This window comes from Phragmites australis, chromosome 2 (genome assembly GCF_958298935.1).
Source record: "Phragmites australis chromosome 2, lpPhrAust1.1, whole genome shotgun sequence".
Classification (NCBI taxonomy): Eukaryota; Viridiplantae; Streptophyta; class Magnoliopsida; order Poales; family Poaceae; genus Phragmites; species Phragmites australis.
Window position 1 is genome coordinate 45,949,680 of NC_084922.1, and position 22,025 is coordinate 45,971,704.

At 44.1% G+C, this 22,025-nt stretch overlaps 2 protein-coding genes across 2 annotated transcripts; one reads left to right on the plus strand and one right to left on the minus strand.

Annotated features, from left to right (window-relative positions):
• Positions 1-217: 217 nt before the first annotated feature.
• LOC133909255 (DNA polymerase alpha catalytic subunit) lies at positions 218-13,024 on the minus strand. Its single transcript, XM_062351599.1, has 31 exons — positions 11,768-13,024; positions 11,129-11,296; positions 10,958-11,041; positions 10,794-10,868; positions 7,815-7,879; positions 7,614-7,704; positions 7,311-7,493; positions 6,910-7,073; positions 6,700-6,814; positions 6,337-6,516; positions 6,112-6,225; positions 5,881-6,000; positions 5,475-5,792; positions 5,269-5,361; positions 5,002-5,120; positions 4,833-4,905; positions 4,684-4,740; positions 3,891-3,983; positions 3,643-3,762; positions 3,474-3,571; positions 3,342-3,387; positions 3,057-3,170; positions 2,869-2,949; positions 2,236-2,349; positions 2,047-2,136; positions 1,867-1,946; positions 1,380-1,602; positions 1,251-1,304; positions 1,001-1,120; positions 841-915; positions 218-751 (listed from the first exon to the last, which is right to left on the minus strand). The coding sequence occupies exons 1-31, from the start codon at positions 12,902-12,904 to the stop codon at positions 605-607; spliced, it is 4,611 nt and encodes a 1,536-aa protein (XP_062207583.1). The 5' UTR covers positions 12,905-13,024; the 3' UTR covers positions 218-604.
• A 6,446-nt stretch (positions 13,025-19,470) lies between these two features.
• Positions 19,471-21,771, plus strand: LOC133908209 (subtilisin-like protease SBT3). Its single transcript, XM_062350240.1, has one exon. The coding sequence runs from the start codon at positions 19,471-19,473 to the stop codon at positions 21,769-21,771; it is 2,301 nt and encodes a 766-aa protein (XP_062206224.1).
• The last annotated feature ends 254 nt before the right edge of the window (positions 21,772-22,025 follow it).

Below are 22,025 nucleotides of genomic sequence, written 5' to 3' on the forward strand. Positions count from 1 at the left end.
AAAATGGTTTGAAAAGAATATTGTAGCAATGTATGGCATTTCATCAGATAAGACATCACCTAAGCTTGTCATCCAGACCTCTTGTCCAATGAACAAATTGAATGTTTCACAAATAAAATGACATGTTAGAGTACCTGAAATTCCAGCATACGAATTACGTAGTACTCTTTTTCCCTCCCTTTCTGTTCCATCAGAACTTTATTAGTAATCTGGCTGCTACAGTGAACAAGGGTATCCTGATTATATATATATACACATGAACATACCACACAACAAAGCATACAATTGACAGATATTACAATGTATACAGGCAGTGATATCAATGGACGCTCCATATGTTCATCTTCAGTACAACACAGCCACTCGCTAAAAAACTAGATGAGACCCTTAGAAGGGTCTGCTAGGGAACAATTTGGTTAGAAGAATTGTATCCAAATGGAACATGCTGTGGAAGACTAATCTCTTTACAGGTCGGGAAAATATTATCAAAAAGGCTATTTGGCTTCCTGTTCCTTTTACCCGCAAGAGATCTAGAATCAACACTATAACTCATAGACAGCAAGGTATTTCTTGCACAGTCCAAATCTTATAGAATTGTAACTCATCAGATTGACACAGCAAGATCCTTCAACTCAACCCATCCAAATGCACACCTGTCTCGGATTTTCTGAATCTCCATCAGTGCCAAGTTGATTGTTTGGCCTACTGCTGCAAACTCTTTCTCAAAAGGGAGCCTTGCCTTCTGGTCCAGCTACATCCACAACAGTAATCATCACATCAGCTAAGGCATGCGATGGTTTAGAGTCAAAAGAAAACTAGGCGGTTAGGTTGATGTGTAACCTTCTCGAGACACCGGGTTGCATCAAGTACATAGCAAAAGTAGGACAATTGCCTGTATAGATCCGCCTCCGTGTACTGTTAACACACAGGTTTAGCATTAGACACCAGTTGCCACCTGCCCAAACGAGCACATTGTAAGCTCAAGCGCGTATTTACAAACCTGTCTTGCTAGGCGACCATTGCAGCGTGGGTAGTTAGGGCATATGGTTCCTCTCTCAGAATCCCCCATAACTCTAAGGTTTACGCTGTGAGTTGAGTATTTGCAACCCTCATCATCACACTGGCAAAAAGTAAAAAGCACAGCCAACAGGTAAAGGATAATAATAAAAAGGATATGTACCATATAGAAGCATCCAAGTACTAGGGAATCGTCAAAATGGAAGTTCCAAGGTTGAAACTATAGTGCTTACCATCAGCAAACCTTTATAATATAGATTGATGAAATTATCAGCCTGTCTTTTCATCTACAAATGGACAACATTAGATTCAGTTTTTCATCAACTTGAATGCTAGATCATACTATAATAATTGATACTCACCTGATTGGCGAGCATAGGAGGAGAAATTCTAGACTCATCAACATTATCTGGACATCTTGGGCACCCCATGCGACGCCAGAAGTTAGCGGTAGCATCTTTTCCTTCATTTGGATCCAATACACTGGTAGTACTTGCACTAGTAATCAGACTAGATACAGGGGGGCAGTCGAAGGTACCAGAGCAGCTTGGACATGATAAACGCAATGGCTCACAACCACGATATCTGTCATTATTACACAAATTATTTTAATGTAATTTAAATATTGAAAAATTAAAAAGAAATGTTATATAACTCCGCCTATGTTATATCAACATAGCTAGTCCCAAGCCCGGGTTAAGGAGGAGAGTTGTGATAAGCTTGACGAGCCAATGTAAAAACCCAGCCACTCTTATGGAGAGGTGGGTTTGTCTCTAGCCTACCCCAACTTGCTTGGGACTAAAAGGCTTTGTTGTTGTTGTAAAAATAAATGAATATGTAGCGGTTTACCTCTCATCTTCATCATCAATTACAGATAGCAGCATCGTAGATGTATCTTGACTGCTAGACTCAGTCAATCTTGATTGGAACTGATCCACATAATAAGAAGGATCAACAAACAGCATAGCAAAAGAGTGAAGAATTCAATCATTGAATTAAGATATCCATGACTCAACAGAAAATGTGCACCTTAGATGAATCAAGTCCCAGACATTCAGCCAGACGGGCTGGGCTAGTACCCTGAATGGAAGCACACAGACGAGAAACGACAGGATGAATCTGCAAAAGCAATTTAGAATCAGAAATAATGTATAATATAGCATAAGGAAAGACAACTGCACTTTTTTCAGAAAGGAAAAACATATAGTAATGGGGAACCTGTTGTGACAAATAATAGTCAATGTCAATCATCCACTTGTCAGGGTCTCTCTTCAGCTCCTCAGGATGTCTAGCTCTTTGAGCTATTCCCACAGAATGTGTATTATCTGAATCCTGTTCAGAACAGGCAAATATAGTTTAAGGTCAGATAAACTATGCTTCAAACATAGCTAAAAAAGGATATTTTTCAGACAAGAAAATTCATGGCGAGATCTATTTTTTTTAATATATGATTGCCGGTAAACAAAAAATTCTTCCTATTGCAGACTTTCCCTCTGTTTATCCATGTTCTAATGAAGCAATTTTTTGAAATGTTGGTTCATCAAGGAAATCAAGAGTGTAATTATCATAATATTTCCACAATCTGCACCTACTTTGATTATGTGAAATAGGTTAAGTGGTTGTTGAATCTTATTAGGGGCATGCGTGGTCATTTCTGATAACTTCTATGAGATTTAGTGTTTTCTGGGTCTGTATGCATGGTGGGCTTGGACATATATTGTGAAACGGGAGAGTACCAATCAGTGTCATATCACAGGTTGACAATCACAACACGGTAAGAATGTGGATTACTGAATAATGAATTATTAGGCATGCAAACATAAAGAACAAGTGAACAATATTTTGTAATACCTGCTGAGAGCAAATTATGTAAGGGACTGTATCACCTGCTGAGCAACCAGAGTAACCATTTTGCCTCAGTCTCAAAGCAACCTGAGGAACCCAACATCATAAATTTTATACAGTTATCAGCTCATCAATTTGCTGTGGTTTGCCCCACAAATCAAGACTAAAAGAAATGAAAGACAGGCAACTCTTGCCTGGACATGAGGCTGATTTTTAGCATCTGGATAATCTTCTGGCGCTTTTGTTAAGCTCTTTGTGATAACATATTTTTCAAGCTCTATTTGACCACTTCTCATTTGCTCTTGCACCTGCACATAGTCTCATTCAGTATATCATAATACTATATTAGAATATAAAACAAATCCTTTGTTTTTAGTCAAATACTTATTACAGAGCACCAGTAGCTTCCCAATCAATGGTTCCTACAAATAGATGGGTGCGAATTTAAAATATTAAGAAAAAAGTAATAGGCTCCTAACCTGGACAAGAGAACTATGAATTGACTCAACAACATCGTCACATGTCCTGTAGAGAGGCAGTTGACACAAATATGAGACAAGAGAAAACATCATGAGCAATTTTTCCATTACAATAAAAACTTAAATGCTTACCCTCCAGACAAAATTTGGTTTAGGCAAAAATCTCCAATTTCTTTTGACAGCAAACTCCAATCACGTCTGACCATATCGAGCCCCTTGCGTTCAATATTCTGCATCAAACATGTCAAAATAACTCTTCCAGTGTTACAAGATTACACATAAATTCACAATAAGCACATACCTCTCGTAAGCTGCCATCTAGTGCAATTTTAACAGCAGCATATTTCTTCTTTTTAAGTAGTAACATTCTTTTGTATATACCATCAAGATCAATCTCCAGACAACGGTACTTTTTGTTCACCTGCATCAAAGCATTCTTGCTAAGTTTGCACATATTATAGTTCAGAGAATATTTAACACTGATCTTCCCGAATTGCTAAAACTAGCATCTGCGCCTGCAACATTAAGATCTCACATGCTGAGTCTTACCTCTTGAATGACCTTTCCTGCAATTGTTTTTGCCCTGGAGATGTCATCAAGTCCAGTATGTATCATAATGGAGTCTGTGTCACCGTAAATGACCTGTCCAGTACAATGAAAATAAATACCAATACAGCCAATTTATTAACAAAAACAAGCCGTTGAATCTTTAATGAGCTGGATTTTAAGGAGGCATCTTCGCCACTTTTGATTACATAGTGAACATGAATAAAGACAGAATCAAGAAATAACTTCAAAGAGAGAAGACTCATGAATATATACTTCAAAGTTGTTTAGCTTCAGCAAGTGTATGCTATATCATGCTGGAATTTGCACGAGTGAGACATGTATTGTGACTAGTGAGATATGAATTATCAGTGATTAAAATTTTAAACTTTGTAAAGATAGCACTTTTAGTTTCTTACTGTAGGAAAGAAGAAATATTAGAAGGCCCAAAAGCTTATGATGCAGCTTGTTGTCAAGAAGTTATGTCATGGCATACCCTTTGAGAAGAATATAAATTATACAGCAAGGGTGTTTTCTTATGAAAGCTCATTTATTCATCATTGCATTCCATGGGTTGTGATATTGCAAGTGTTCGACTTCAACATGTATACATAATCCACATTGTCTTGTATACTGTAAGATAATACATCATAAAGGAAACAGAACTTGAGTTAAATTCTACTATCTAGTATCTACCAAGTTGTTCTTTGCCATGTCCCTTTAAAAGCAACTTCGATCTTTCAGGATGCTTGTTTACCACAGATAAGTTCATGAACATAAATTCAATTCTACATACCTCCAAGTTTAAATTATTCTGAACTAGATCAACAGTATTTTGCAAGATCTCTCTTCCCTGAAAGAGACATTGTAGGAGATATTAATCACAACACACCATACTTACATGTTTGCTAATAAATTCTGTGAGAGAGCGAAGCTTGTTCTCACTTGCAGTGTAATAAGCTCAGCAAGTGGCTTCGCGTAAAACCTAGAATTGGAAAAGCCCAAGCAACCGTACATGCTGGAGCGCAGGCATTAAAGAGTAAGTCAGAACTCATTAATCATACTTTGAAGAATGCAAGCGGATGTACTTATCTTTGTTATAGACAAATCTTACCTATTTGCAGTAAGCTTCAATGCTTGCTGTTGAATATCAAATTGCTGCCTTTTAAGACCAGAAGCAGTCTTCAGCCACGATTTAACCATTCTTCTCCTCTCAACCAAACTCCTCAGCAACTGAGTTGTTAGCCATGATTGCAAACACATATATAAGCAAGAGAGAGAGAGAGAAAATCATGACCATATACAAAAAATGGTACAAAATAGTGTTCACTCAAAAGTATTGACAACTCTCAATCTCAATGGCACATCTGTAAGCAATTACCTCAGGTAAAACACCAGTAGCCTTTGAAGCTGGTAAGTTAGGGACGTTGCCATCAGAAGAACGCTCAACAGTGGTAAAGCAGATATTGTATTCCTTTTGAGAAAGAATAATAAAGCCACTAGTAAATATGGAACAATATATCTGTTTACCTTAACTTTATAAAAGCAAGCAAAAAGTTGTAGAAGCTGTGAGCGTTGATCATTTACCTGAATTATTGAAGGGTAAAGACTGTTGAAGTCCAGAAGTAAAACATACTTGTCATATAGACCCTTCTTAGGCTCCAAAACCAAGCCACCAGCATACGAAGGTCCTTTTCTGGCTTTACCTTGATCACCATGGTGCACCTCATCATCAATGGAAGGATCAGCAGTACCATCATGAGCATTTGCACCCTCAGTATCAGCATTCATTTTTCGTTTTGTGGAGTTCAGCTCTTTATTGCGTGCAAACTTATCCGGTACAATAAATTTTTTTGCATAGAATGAATGCAACAGTAGATATTCTACCCTCTGAGCCCTAGCACCCTGTAGGCATTTCATGTGAGATATAATGTCAAGACAGCACTGCTATATAGTTAACTAGACAATATGCATGATAATAGTGGCAGTGTACCTGGAGCGTTTTCCCCCACAGGTTACCACTAATATTTGTCAGTTGGCGTGTAAGTGGGAGAACACTCAAATGAAACATGAGCTCCAATGAAAGCCATGCATCAGTCTCACCATATTCAACCTAGTTGAGTGTGACAATTTGGCACTTCAGTTCATAGCTTTTGAGAAAAACAGAAGGAAGACATTCACTTGAAGAAAAGTAGCACAACGTTTAGTTTGAATGAAACTATACCAGTTTGAGGAGTTCTCCTGAAGACTGGAACATTGGAGGTATATCATGTGGAGCAACCTCTCTTCTGTCCTTTTTCAATTGTGTTTCTGCAAGTTGTGTCAAGGAATAACTCACCTGCATAGAACAAACAGATTTAGTTGCTGAATTTGGTAGCTGAAACTATATCAAACGATTGTACTGTTAGTGGCCCTCCATTATCTAAAAAACAATTGCACTGATGATTACCTCCTTCAGAAGGTCCCGAGAGCATAAATAGGTATCACAGAGGAGACGACCAGCAATACAGGACATAATTCCTGGGCTTGCCCCAGAACCATAAAGTGTGTTTCCTTTGGTAAGCCTGGGCATTATTGATCGCCTGAGACGACCAATCTTGGACCACATGCTGCTTGGCACTTTGCATGACTAGCAGAATCATTGAATTAAAAAATTGACAGTCAGCAATAAGTATGTTCTCTTCAATCTGCCTAATACTAACCCTGAATATTTTATAAACAAAGCCCATTCATTTTTTACAAACTCGAGAAGAGTAGCGTACTACAGGTTAAATATAGGAATCAACAAAATATATAATGACTAAGAAAAAACCTGAGCACGGTGTAGAAGGATATCCAGGTCAAATCCCGAAATATTGTGTCCCACAAGTACATCGCAATCAAGTTTGCTAAGCTCAATCATCAAGCGATTTAACAATGCACGTTCACTGGAAAGGGAGTAATATGATCAAACAACGCATTCTTGGGCAGTGGAACTCCTTAAAATGAACAGGTAATATAAACAGGAAAAAGCAGCGCCCACCTGCTTTCTAGTGCCAGCACATTGCTACCAGCCTTCTGGTTCCTATCAGAAGCTTCCTTAGCGAGACTTATAGGAAATATACTACCTTCAAGCTTGCGCATAACAGTAAAATGGCTGAGCATTCCTCGTTTCTGCCAATCTTCAGGATGCATTGGACTATCAATCTGAAATTGACCCAAAAAAGGAGATGTTTAGTTTGCAGCATATGTGGGTTTTCTTTTGTTAACCTTACTGATATGTAGACTATTGCAATGGAACCTGGAAGTGTGTCAGTTTGTCTGGAAAACAATTGTTTCACATAGACATGGATAACCATTTGTCTGGCACCTCATCACCAAAGTATGTAAACTTGTGAAGCAAATGCTAGAACAATATATTTCAACGCCAAATGAACAGCATACCTTCACCCGGTGACAGCATATGACAGATGCTGATACAATCTCATGCACATTGTGTTTCTCATTTATGATAGTTTTGAGATTAACTGCAACGACTACAACAGGAGGAACTTCTAGAGATGTACTTGTCAAAATAGATATGTCCTTTGGGCAATCAACTGTGACTTCAAATTTACACCAGCTGACCTGTGGTAGTGTCAAAAGGCATCATCATCAATACAGCACGGCAAAAGAACCAGAAAGGAGCTATTCAAATATTAACTAACTTGCAATGAAACACAGTCCAGAGTGAATTTAAGGATATACTTGCTGAGTAGATGGGCATGTCACAAATTTGGAAACCGACAGCCATGAAGGCCCCTTGATCTTCCTTTTGATGAGAAACAATTCAAGAGCACTGGAAAGGTACAAAGATCAACATTTATCAAGAAGAAATTGGCATAGAAAAGACACGTGAAACTATCATGTATAGTATGTGCCAAATAATGCAAATTTTATGGATCATACCTACTGCTTGTCCCAAGCAACGCATGAAAATGTTCACCTCTGAGGTCTGCTGGTAGAGCAGGATCCTGAGAAAATATGTACGATGTAAGTAATCCAATTGCAGATTTTGATAAGTTGAGTGATAGACACATGCACGTTATGGTTTACATGTTGTGAAAATAATCAATAAGAAAGAACATAGATTAGCCACGAACTAATGGGCTTAATATTGGGCAAATAAAGGGAAACAATGCTGAGTGAACTCAGTAAAAAAAGGCTAGGGAGCCATCCAAAAGTAAGCGATCAGTATACTTAGGGCATGTTTCCTTATTAAGTAAATCAGAGCGATCCCACTCTTCAAAACACTCCCTTACTTGTAAAACAAGAGCGTAATCCTCTTACCAAATTTAGAACACAGAAGCAATTTTTAATTAAAAAATAGTTTAGGGTCTTTGAACCTAAGAGATCTTATTTGACATGAACAATGAATATTTAAATGTCAATGCTAGATAATAAGTGAACAATTGGGTTTTATTTCGTAGAAGATTAGCATCGATTCATTCTTAGGTTGCTTTTACGCTCCTACAAACACGACGGCTAATATCCCACAGTTCAAGTATTTGACAAGTAGAGCCCACAAATATCGAGTCAGCATACAACTTCTAGAATTCACTTACTACCTTATAAGTTTGAATTTTTTATTTCATATGTTTCTCCTGTGAATGCTAAAAGATTACAGAATATAAATATAACTTGGATCAAAGTCAATACAAAAATTCTTGATTTTTATACTTCAGAAAATTTTAGGTGTGCATTACAGATATATCCAGTATTTGTATGCTACAGCATCTTACATCATTTATGTCATTTGGTTCCACTCAATGATAAGGGAGTGATCAGCCAGCTATGCTAGATAATAGCAGCATTACACGGGCACCGGTGCGGGTGTCTGATTCGGCAAATTCAAAAAAACAGAACTCGAGGATTCGTCATGTATGTATATATATATATATATAGACACACACACACACACATGCTATTCTATATCATAGGTGTAGCATATTATTCTATACCTACTGAATAAAATTTCAGTACTACCGAACAAAATTTCAGTAGTAAAACACGATTCAGTAGTTACTACTAAATTTTTATTTAGTAGGTGTAGAATAATACGCTACACCATAGGTGTAAAATAGTTATTCTGCACCCTAGGCCCAACCGAGCCCAACTTATGCTCACGCGCCGCCAGTCCAGCTACGCCTACCGCCCAGCCCGAGTGCGCTCCCGTGCGCACGTGCGTGCCAACTGCGCTACCTGCCCAACGCTCGCGCCACAAGCTCGCTCAAGCGCTGCAACCGCTGCTCAACGGTGTGTTCACCACATGAGCACCCAGGAGCACACACCTAACTCTAGCTTTCAACATCAGGTTCCTTTAACAAGATCAGGTTCCTTTAGTCGGTAGTTGTTCTGTAATTCAGAAGTTATTCAGTAGTGTTCAGTAGTGTCAGAAGTTTTTCAGTAGTTATTGTTCAGTAGTGTTAGTAGTTTCAAGTTATAGAAAAATTGTTAAATAGTTGCCATTAGTATCAGTTGTTTTGTTCAGTAGTTATGTCAGTAGCTTTTTCAGTAGTGTTAGTAGTTGCTATTAGTATAAGTAGTTTGTTCAGTAGTGTCAGTAATTTTTGTTAAGTAGTTTTGTTCAGTTATATCAGTAGTTGTTCAGTAGTTTCAATTCATAGTAAAATTGTTCAGTAACTTGTGTCAATAGTATCAGTAGTTGTTCAATAGTGTTAGTAGCTTTTATTCAGTAGTTTGTTTCAACAGTTTTTAGTAGCTGGTTCATGCCCCCAGTGATCAGTAGTATCAGTAGTTGTTTAGTAGTGTCAGTAGTTTTTGTCTAGTAGTTATTGGTCAGTAGGTTTATTAAGTACTGTCATGGTAGTGTCAGTATTCAGTAGCTTTTGCTGGCCTGCTCCATCCTGCACGCCAGGCCTCCACGTTAGCAACCTAGATTGCTCGCTTGCTTAGCTCAACATGGGCCCTAGCTCCTTGCACGACCACCTACTCCATGTGTCCAATAGCCACGCGCAGCACACGAGCTGAATCCGTCGTGGGCTACATCACCATGTGCCTCTCCTGCCACACGCCAACCACGCCTGGTACGCATGGCCAATCTTGTTAGCTTTCCCACCCAAACACGTCCCTCCGACCCCACGGACCACTAGGCCCACGTCCTGAGCACCAGCTAGGCCTACCGCATGCACCAGACTACACTCCCACGCGACCAGCAACCGGCGTCCTAGCATGCCACATGCGCACCCACAGGCCAACTGCACCCACCTCAGCCCGCCTGGACCGCACGTCCAACTGTGGCCAGGCACGTGGGGGAGGATTGGGCTGGGTGTAGAACAGCGCTCCCGTGTGTATGTATATGTGTGTGTGTGTATTGAAAATTCAAATTAGAGAAAATATGTTGGGCAACTAATTTTGCATTCCAACTACTATTTTTTTCACATTCATGATTGATCCACGTAAATCCACAAGCAAATGCATCACATGTTTAATAAGAAAAAAGGGTTAGATGTAATGGGCTACCATTTTACAGCCCATCTGAGTTTATTGCCCTAACTACCTAACTCCCCCCGCCCCATGCGAGTCCTAATCGATCCACAGCCCTCCAGCTGTCGCCGCCACCTCCTCCCCCTCGCCACGTCGATGCCTCCTCCTCTCTCGACACGGCCACGGCGCGTCGAATGCGTGTTGCGCCGTGTCCGGTGCATGTTGACGTGGTAAAAAAAAATCCAAACTCGCAAGTCTTGGCAACACTGGATACTAGTCACACTTTTGTTTCTCGAACACTATCATAGCATTCCACTCCACAGCAGTCAAATATGCAACCACAATAACATATACTATACAAACAAAAAGACCTGGACCTCTTGAAGATCATTAGATACTAGGTATAATAGCAGTCAAAAGATTTGTCGGCAAGAAACATACCTTGTATGGATAATTGATTTTCAGGACATACAGCTCTCCATTTGGTAAATCAGTCCTCTCAAATGCATAGTTCCTCTAAGGCATACCAGAGATGATCGATTAGCTCAGGAAAAGGGCAACTCAGAGAACCTGCGTGTATGTGTGCGTGTGCTACGTCTACTAACCTTGACTGGAGTCATTACAAAATTTGACACGTTGAGGTCTGACAATTTGTCAGCTATTTCACTCTTTAATCCTGATGCCAACTCCTGGTAACAGAAGATGTGTCATACATATTAGATAGCAACGCTATGAAGAAAATGAAGTTTATTCTCAACACAAACAATCCTTCTCACGTGTAGAGTTGCTCGAAGTGATGGCAAAAAATCAGAACTTGTAGACTTCCTTTCTATCCCTGATATGGAGTCCCTTGGGAACACTGAACCGTTCGGAATAGCATATATACATCTTTGAATATTTTTTACAATGACACAGCAACTATGGAACCGCTTGCTGACTTCAACCTAGAAAAGAAAAGCAGCTTGTCAGGAAAAAAAAGGAACAGCCTACTATCTAGTGATGAAAGCATGCCTCGTTTCAGGATAATAATTTGTCCAAAAGCTATACAGCAGAGCAAGTATTTTGGATCCCTGGCCAAAGCCACATAAGATTTTCTTTGAGAACATTGCCTAGTGACTAGTTTATGATAGTAACTATCATTGTAATATTACGGAATACCTTTTTTATATTGTTATGGAATACTATTGGGGTCATGCAATTAATACTAAAATACATCAAAGGCCATAACATCTATGGCATACCAATTGTCTTACACAGTTATATTTTCGTTTAAACCGGTGCTCTAGTTAGACCCCAGACTTGACAACATGCAATTAATTAAAGAAGAGTCATCTAGCAACTAAAAATATGTGTTCTTAGGGACAGTTTACACCAGAATATTATAATTGAAATTTCAGTGTAGGAATGCTATTTACCTTCCCAAACAAATACACTGTGCCTGAATTAGCACCAAATGGTTCCTCATATGCATCCAATATGTAGAATGGCAGTGCTCCATCTTTCAGCTCAAACTCTGAGCTTTCATCCATATCGGCATTACCGTCAACAGCCACCCCTCCCTCACCTCCTGCATTCTCCCCATCCCCGCAAATCTTCATCCACCCTGCTGTTGCACTCGTTACATCACCATTTCTGCTCTCCTCTGCCTTAATCTTTGCATTGAGACGGTGCACCTTCTCTATCTTCACTTCCCCATTAGCCTCCTGCTTCAATTCCTCCGAGCTCTTACTCTCAACCACTAATTTAGCACTAGAACCTGGAGTCTCTTCCAATTTGGGTTTCATCTCAGCGTCCGTCTTCAATTCCTCGACCATATCATTCGCATAATCCGAAACCCCATCAGTATCGAACCCGTTATCTGATCTGACCGCCATTTCAGCATCTACGACCACCTTCTCGGACTTGATGTGGGTAACTGGTGGAGGAGGAGGCTGTGGGGCACAAACCCTACCGACGCGACGCCGCCTCTCCTCACGGTCGTTCTCGTCGGGAGCGAATTCGGCGATGACGTCGTCGACGATGCTGTCGGCGGCCAGCGACGAGCCCTTGGCACGGTCGCTGCCGGGTTTCTTAAACACATTGGAGGTGAACATCGAGGAGAGCCGCTGCTTGCCCATCATGGCGGCGGCGGCGGAGAGAGACGCCGCCGCGGCGGACTGCTGCGGTGGGCGCTTCGACTGGGAAGGGCGCGGCTGCTTCCGCTTACGGGGGGCGGCGCCGTCCTCGCCGTCGGACCCCTCGTCGGAGGAGGGAAGGGCGCGGTGGGTCCAATCCTCCTCGCGGCCGTCCTCGACGTATCCGAGGCCGTCGTCGTCGACGATGAACTCGCCGGCGTCCTTGCGGCGGCGGGCGACGAGCGCCGCGTACTCTTCCTCCGCGACGGTGTCGTAGATCGGGGCGTCCATCTTCACCTGGACGGCGGCGGCCGCGCGGGCGCCGCCCCCGCGGATGGCGCGGAGGCGCTCGAGCGCGGCGGAGCGCGCCGCCGCCTCGGCGCCCTTGGTGCGCGTGCGGCGGCCGGAGCCGGCGGCGTCGGCGGGTGAGTCCTCCATCGCCTCTCTCTTTCTCTCTCTCTCTCTCTCTCTCTCTGAGACACGCGTACACAAGAATTCACTGTGGCGTGGGGAGATCTATTGCGAATGCGCGCTGGTGGCTTTGGCGGGAAGGTGTTCGAGCATTTGGCGCGCACCGCGCAGAGTTTCAGGAGCGCGTGTAGGTCTAGGGTTTTCCATGGGTCGGGTGGGGAACAAGTACGACGATGCAAATGGGCTGCAGCTGAGCTGGGTGCCTATGGGCCCACAGTAAATCAGGCCTTTGCCTTTCCCTCTTCAATCACTTGGGCTAAAATTTGTCACCGCTTAATACCGATTCGAAACCACCCGAACTGGGTTTTACATTCTACTGATCCATAACTTCTTAGGCCTTATCGGGCCCAACGGCACCAGGGAAGCGTCTTGTTTGTTCCTCCCTTATCTCTCCATGACGGCGGTGCATCCTCGGAGAGAACAAAACTGAAGAATAATAAAGGCGATGATATTTTTCAGTCTTCTAAAATCATGCGTTGTTTCAGTCAATCTATATCAACAGTAGATCCCGACCAGACAGTTAGAATATTATCTTCAACTTTCAGCCTCCTTTCTCTCTCCATAGCACACTCCCTCATCCCGTCCATCTCTCACCATCTCTAAGGGCACTCCTAATCTTCTATCGTCGGATCCGTCTTCACTACCTCTGTCATTCTAATCTGACTCCAGCAAGATGCATTCTTTGCCCCGTCTCCTCCGTGGCTTATCTCCCGCTAACCTATCTCTAAACCCGATAACAGATAAATCCCCACTAAAAAGCCGCCAAACTTTAACCATGAGGGCTCGCACATTTCTACATATTCACACTTATCACTTGAAATCTCTCAAGATTTTAGACACCTGAACTCTAGTAAACCTGAAATAATAATGTCCCTTATACATAATAATACATTGTCCGATTAATAGGATGTGTCGTCTAGCATTGCAGCTGTGACGATCAAGCCAATGTGCACCGACATGAAACGAAACAAACGTATAAAACCTCCCATTTCATATACAAAGAACACCGCACGATCATAAATTGAGATTGCAAAGAAGATTTTGCTGCCCGTCATTGAAATATTTAATTTTTGCGACTCTTGAGGCTGACAAATGAGATCTCTAAATCTATAAATTATAGATCATATATATAATAAATTTATCACTCTATCAAATAGTAGGTGGAAAAAAACAAATGCCCCCGTCACTATGGTGTTGCACGCCCGTCACTGCCACTGCTACTACTACTCGTCAATGCGTGCGTCCTCATGCGCTCTCTACCCCTCGCTCCGGTGGCCGCGCGCGCCGAGCGGACAGCGTACATCATCCACATGGACAAGTCCGCCATGCCGCCGCGCCACTCCGACCACTGTGAGTGGTACAACGCCGCCACCGTCGCGTCACTGACAGGCGCTTCGACACATGACCGTGCCGAGCCGCGGCTCCTCTACACTTACAACGAAGCGCTCCACGGCTTCGCGGTGACCCTCTCCAACTCCGAGCTCCACGCGCTCCGTGGCACGCCGGTCTTCGTCTCGGCCTACCCGGATCGCCGCGCCACCTCCCTTCACGACACGATGCATTCCATGGAGTTCCTTCGTCTCAACCCCGTCAGGGGACTGTGACCATTGACCAGCAGCCAAGTTCGATGAGGGCGTCATCACCGGCACGCATGATCGACACCGGAGTGTGGCCGGAGAGCGCAAGCTTCAACGACGACGGCATGCCCCCCGTGCCGTCCCGCTGGCGCGGCACGTTAGAGCCGGGCGTCGAGTTCACCACCTCCATGTGCAACCGGAAGCTCATTGGAGCGCGCTACTTCAACAAGGGCCGGGTCGCCGCGACCCTCACGTCAACATCTCCATGAACTCGACGCGCGACACGTTGGGCCACGGCACGCACACGTCGTCGACGGCAGGGAGCAGCCCCGTACCATGCGCGTCCTTCTTCGGGTACGGGCTCGGCACGGCGCGCGGCGCTGCCCCGCGCGCGCACGTTGCCATGCCCAAGGTGATTACTGACCCGAGGGCCGGTACGCGTCCGACGTGCTGGCCGGCTTGGACGCCGAAATCGCGGACGGCATCGATATCATCTCCATCTCCAGCTGCTTCGACGGCGTGCGGCACTCTTGTCTCGGCCTCGGCAGGAAATGAAGGCCCACGGCTCGGCAACCTGCACAACGGCATCCCGTGTCTGCTCAAAGCATGATATTACACATACAGGGGCGAAGCTACTGAAACTAGGGGTGCACCGTTTTAGCACCATGTTGCCCCGCTACGTGATGCGGATACACTGATATTTATATAGTAAAAAATAATACGTGGATAAAGCGATTATATGTACTTATATACATAAATAGAAAAAATGGTGCAAAAATGAAATAGGGATGATATGAAGTTACTTAGACATGAAACTTTGTATTTATTGACTCATTGCATATTTAAGATTGTTACGGTCCACCAATGAGCTCATATTTGAATTTTTTTTCAGCTTCTTATACACCTCAATACGTGCAAATTAATGATATACATGCCAATATGGCACACGCATCTCATAAAACATGCATTTTTCTATCAATAGTAAACATAAAAGAGGTAATTTACCAAACAAAATTTGACCTCAAAAAATTTGAAACCTTGAATCTAACCGAACCCTGTAACAATTCATCAAATTGGAACACAGGAGCACAACGTTGTTCTCTTTACTAGATTGAACTAAGTGGGATGTAGAACACAGAAATCGAACAATTAGGAGACTTACCATAGGCAGCCTGCTCCATGTCCCCTGTTGGCTACAGTGATGCTAGGCTTGGCCACCCCGATGGTCCAACGACGCGGACTGACGGCTGGCTATCGAATTGAAACACTATATCTTGCAAAATTAAGAGTTTTGTTTGAAAGAAATAGAGAGAATTAGAATTTTGCAAGCAAACAATGGTTGACAACGTGATATTTTTGCTTTGGAATCTATGGACGAACCAATGAAGACTGAAGTGGCGGTAGCCTAGGGGCAGCCGAAACCGCGTCGACTAATAAGGGCGGCAACCCTGATCGTGGCCAGTCGTCCTTTGGATCCTAGTGACAGGTGATGAGGGTGTCGGCACGGGCAACAAGTAGGAGGGGCTAAGCGACGAGTGGGAGCGGAGATGTGGAGAGTGATATAGGAGGTGGGTCATGGGGATCGGTAGATGCTCAATTTTGAGATGGCATGTGTGGAGTCACGGCGTTGAGCCTCTGTTGTCTCACGCATCACGCGTGTCTGAGCTATGAGTTGCTTGTCGCTTGCACATAGCCCTCTTGGGCTAGGCTGCACGCTAACTAGTTTTTAGGCTACTGAGGCTTAGGTTGTTGGCTTTGTGGGTGTATGGTGTTAGGCTGAGGGAGCTGCATGGATAATGAATAGAGAAAATTTAGCACTAAATTTTTCTTTGGACCTAGGTGCATCGGCACCCCTCCAGCCCACTGGGGCTCCGCCCCTGGACACAAACACATATACATTCATTTGATACCGTATAGAAGGGAGAGAAGAGTATATTTAAACCCAATAATTCCAACTCCTTAATTACTAGAATTATACGATACATTACACGAGCCATACTTAATAAATAAAATATTATCACTGATGTGCCACTCAAATGGTAGTCTATTACATATATTAAAGGACCAATAATCAGAGTAATTTTAGGATACATATATGTATACGTATATGTACATATATATTCATACGTGTATGTATATGATTGTATATATGTGCATACATATATGTACTTATATATATACGTACACATATTTTTTTTCGAAATTCCAAAAAAATAGTGAAAGGAATACTAGTTATATTGATAAAATCAATTGAAATAATCTAAAATGCAAAGGAAAATATCTAAAACTCAAAAAAAATATAAAACAAATTTAGTTAGGTTCGTATTCCTATCATCTACATGTTAAAATTACGTGTATCCATAAAAATATCATTGTGTTCGTCATAATTAAATGAATGAATTAAATATTAATAAAATCATAAATAAATATTGAGATGTCCAAAAATAATAAATTTATTTTTTTAATCTTTTTTATCATACTTTGTAAAAAAAAATAGACATGGCGTAAGCAAGCCAATCCGCCCTGTTTCCTTTATTGTTCCAAATCTCACAGAATCCGATGCCACGGCTGAGCAGTCCTTCCGGCTTAATGAATGGGATGTGACTAGGGCTGGAAACGAGTCGAGCTGAGCCTGGCTTGGCTCGGCTCGTAAAAGCTCGGTGAAGTGTAGGCTCGGCTCGGTTCGGCTCGGTTTGCGAATCGAGCTAAAATATCGGCTCGGCTCGGCTCGGTTGCTGGCTCGAGCCGGCTCGCGAGCCTTCCAGACCATCAGGCATCAATGCATGACAGAAGCTCAAAAATACCTCACACGCAAATAGGGAATACACGATAACAATAAACTATTAGATTTATTTATATACATTCATGCATGAGTCATAAAACACAGCTCAAGCTCACACCAGGTAGTCTCAGACTTGCTGCGGCTTTGCAGTCTTCATCACCACGCCCAGCTATATGCCTATATAGCTTTGCATTGCATCCATCATGAGGTCTAGCTATGAATAAGCAGGGCAGTAAATCAATGGAGCAAAAATATGCACACATGCACAGTCTACAACTAAACAGACTGATGCTAGAGTGCTAAACTACTGAACCAGGCATACCAACGGTCCATGGCTTGGTTTGGCTCACGAGCGACTTGCGAGCTAGCTCGGCTCGGTTCACAAAACGAGCCAACGGTGTGGCTCGGGCTCAGCTCGTTTGGATAACGAACCGAGCCGAGCCTTCATGAGCCCGAGCTAGCTCGTGAGCCGTGAGCTTTTTGTCCAGCCTTAGACGTGACCCTCAGATGATCCTTTGGACCTGAGGAAGAACAGGAATGGTACGAATTAAATGTCTTTGCTTGATCGGATGCCCTTATCTGATGACAGAGATCAAGTGAGACGTGTGTTCACGAATTCAGGGAAGTACACGGCTAAGTCAATGTATCAGTTTATGGTGGGAAGGGGATTTAAAAATGGTAGAATGATGGATATCTGGTCATCCAAACTACCCTTAAAGATCAAAATTTTCCTTTGGCAGTTGGCACAAGAAAGAATACCTACTACACACCTGCTGAAAAAGAAAGGATGGGCTAATGGGCGGGTTCTGAGATTTCTAAGCTCTGTGACCAGTTGGAGAATGCTGATCGTATAAATTTTTTTCTCACGTCTAGCCCAGTTTGTATGGTGTGTTTTCAGAGATGCGGCTGATTGGTCGAGAATGCCGCCAAGCTTAGACGATTTTGTCCTTTCAGTTGAAAAAAGCAGGCCCTTTCCTTTCAGCTTTCTTGTTGTCGGCCTAATTTTGTCCTTGCTTCCAAGGCCGATCGAGAGTTCCCAATCCGGGCCTTACATCTATTATATTATTATTTAAAAAGAAAAATATTTCATCATATTTTATGTGAAGATCATAAATTATCATATTAATTAATATCTAGATCACTTATTGTTATAAACATCTAACGATCTAGATTAAACAAAGAGCTCATATCAAATATGATTAATAAATAGCTAAATTAAAAAAAACGATGAGTCAATATCAAATATGATTAATAAGTACCTAAATTCGGAATTAAAATTTATAAAAAATTAGCAGTTTGATTTTTATACGGTTTTGGAAGCAAAATATCTAAATAATGAGTCCAAATAAAATAAAAATAATAATTAAATTTGGAGTTATAATAGAAAAAATAAGGTTTCATATCAAATATAGTATTATAAAAAAAATTAAATTATTATAAAAATTAAATACTTAAATAAAGAGTCTATGTAAAATGAAATTAATCAATAGATTAAGAAGCATCATGCAGTTTAAGGTTTGTCACATCAAGTAGGCAACAGACAGACGCAAGGCACAACACGCGTGTAAAGCAAATATATTCTAATTTTAGTTTGACTGTTTACACCTGACACACGATTTTGACAGCTGATAAAAATGTATATGAATTGAACCAATATATGTATACAATTTGAGTACAAATTTGGAGCATAAATAATTTTCTTTTTCACTAACATAACTTTTATTTCTTTTTCTAATTTTATGCTTTTTTAACTAAATGGCACAAACCTCATCAAAACTAAAAAGACTAATTTAAAGATTATCATGACATAATATTACAACGGAGCTAGCTACTCTATTAGCATGTACAACTTGCTAGTTCTACTAATCCAAGCGACAGCCAGCTGCGTTCTTGTTTCAGTCCTGACACTGTCTTGTTTGTTCCTCGAGGAAGACACCGAGCAACGTAGCCCTCGATGCCGGCGATGCATCCTCTGACACTGCAAATCTGAACAATAATCATGTCGCTTAGTAGTTAGTACAAACTATCCGATTAACACGAGGTGCCATCTAGCATTGCAGCTGTGACGGTCGAGCCAATGTGCAGCAGCAGGAGTATATAAGGCCCATGCATGTTTGGACAACACCGAACTATCACAACTTGATATTACATAGAACCTTCCCATACCCGTCACCATGGCGCATGGTGCGTTGCACGCACGTCCTTCGCTACCATTGCTACTACTACTCGTCCATGCATGCATCCTCCTCTGCTCTCCTTCCCTCGCTCCGGTGGCCGCGGCCGCTGAGCGGACGTCATACATCGTCCACATGGACAAGTCCGCCATGCCGCCGCACCACTCCGACCACCAGGAATGGTACGCCGCCACCGTCGCGTCTGTAAAAGACGCTTCGACACATGACCGTGCCGAGCCGCGGCTCCTCTACACTTACGACGAAGCGCTCCACGGCTTCGCGGCGACCCTCACCGAATCCGAGCTTCACGAGCTCCGCGGCACGCCGGGTTTCGTCTCGGCCTACCCGGACCACCGCGCCACAACGCGTCATGACACAACGCACTCCATGGAGTTCCTCAATCTCAACTCGGTCAACGGACTGTGGCCGGCAGCCAAGTTCGGCGAGGGCGTCATCATCGGCATGATCGACACTGGAGTGTGGCCGGAGAGCGCAAGCTTTAACGACGACGGAATGCCCCCCGTTCCGTCCCGCTGGCGCGGCACGTGCGAACCGGGCGTGGAGTTCACCACCTCCATGTGCAACCGGAAGCTTATCGGAGCGCGCTACTTCAATAAGGGCTTGGTCGCCGCGAACCCTCACGTCAACATCTCCATGAACTCGACGCGCGACACCGAGGGCCACGGCACGCACACGTCATCGACGGCTGGGGGCAGCCCCGTGCCCGGCGCGTCCTTCTTTGGGTACGGGTTCGGCACGGCGCGCGGCGCTGCCCCGCGAGCTCACGTCGCCATGTACAAGGTACTCTGGCCCGAGCCAGGGTACCGGTACGCGTCGGACGTGCTGGCCGGCATGGACGCGGCGATCGCGGACGGCGTCGATATCATATCCATCTCGAGCGGCTTCGACGCCGTGCCGTTGTACGAGGACCCCGTGGCGATCGCCGCGTTCGCGGCCATCGAACGCGGGATTCTCGTGTCGGCCTCGGCAGGAAACGAAGGCCCACGGCTCGGCAGCCTGCACAACGGCATCCCGTGGCTGCTTACCGTTGCGGCCGGCACGGTGGACCGGCAGATCTTTGCCGGCACGGTGTACTATGACGACATGCTAGGTAGCATCGCCGGCATCACCACGTACCCAGAGAATGCCTGGATAGTGGACACGAGGCTGGTCTACAACGACGCTATATCAGCGTGCGACTCAAAAGCGGCGTTCGCAAATCTAACGACCACTATGGTTGTGTGCCGTGACACGGGGAATCTGATCGAACAAATCAACACAGTCGCGGAGGCCGGAGTCGTCGCAGCAATCTTCATCTCAGGCGATGTGTCTTTCCATGATCCCATGCCACTCCCGGCTGTCATTATCAGCCCAAAAGATGCACCAAGGCTGCTGAGTTACGTCAACTCCAGCACGCTCCCGACGGGCGCCCTGAAGTTCCAGCAGACGATCCTCGGCACAAGGCCGGCGCCAGTGGTCGCCGAGTACTCCTCTCGAGGGCCGTCTCAGAGCTACGCCGGCGTGCTCAAGCCGGACATCCTTGCACCAGGGGACAGCATCCTCGCGTCGGTGGCGCCCGTACGTCCTTTTGGGCTGATAGGTCAGACACGTCTTGGCAGCAACTTCGTCGTCAAGTCCGGAACGTCGATGGCGTGCCCGCACGCCAGCGGCGTCGCGGCCCTGCTGCGCGCGGCGCACCCCAACTGGAGCCCGGCCATGATCAAGTCGGCGATGATGACCACGGCGTCCGCCACCGACAACACGTTCCGGCCGATCACGGACGCCGGCTTCGGGAACGCCACCGTCGCGACCCCTCTGGCCATGGGCTCAGGCCACGTCGACCCCAACGCGGCGATGGACCCGGGGCTGGTGTACGACGCCGGGCCGGGGGACTTCGTCGCGCTCCTCTGCGCCGCGAACTACACGAACGCCCAGATCATGGCGATCACTAGGTCGTCGACGGCGTACAACTGCTCCTTCTCGTCCAACGACGTGAACTACCCGTCCTTCGTCGCAATCTTCGGCGCGAACGCCACTTCCGGCGAAATGCGGTTCAGCAGGACGGTGACCAACGTCGGGAAGGGCTCGGGGTTTTACCATGCGTCTTGGGTGTCGCCGAGCAACGTCGATGTGACCGTGTCCCCGGGGACGCTGGAGTTCAGCAGGGTGGGGCAGACGGCGACGTTCGAGGTTGGAATTAAGCTCACTGCGCCTACCGGCGGTGAGCCTGCTTTCGGGGCCGTAGCCTGGGCGGATGTGAGTGGCAAATACCGCGTGAGGACTCCCTACGTCGTGCTTTAAGTCTTCTTGTTCAGTACAACGTTCAAGTACTAACGTGTCAACACGCATAAGAACTGTCCGCGCTTGACTATGCGCTTGCCTATGTGTCAACACGAATTGTTTCCGTCTAATAAAAATCTATAAAATTTAAATAATTTATTTATTTTTACTATTCATCTTCATCCTCGATGAGACTCTTTTTATTAATAAAAATAAAGAAAAAAGTTACAAAGAAAATTAATGGATAATCTTTTTTCGAATCCTATTTAAAATCA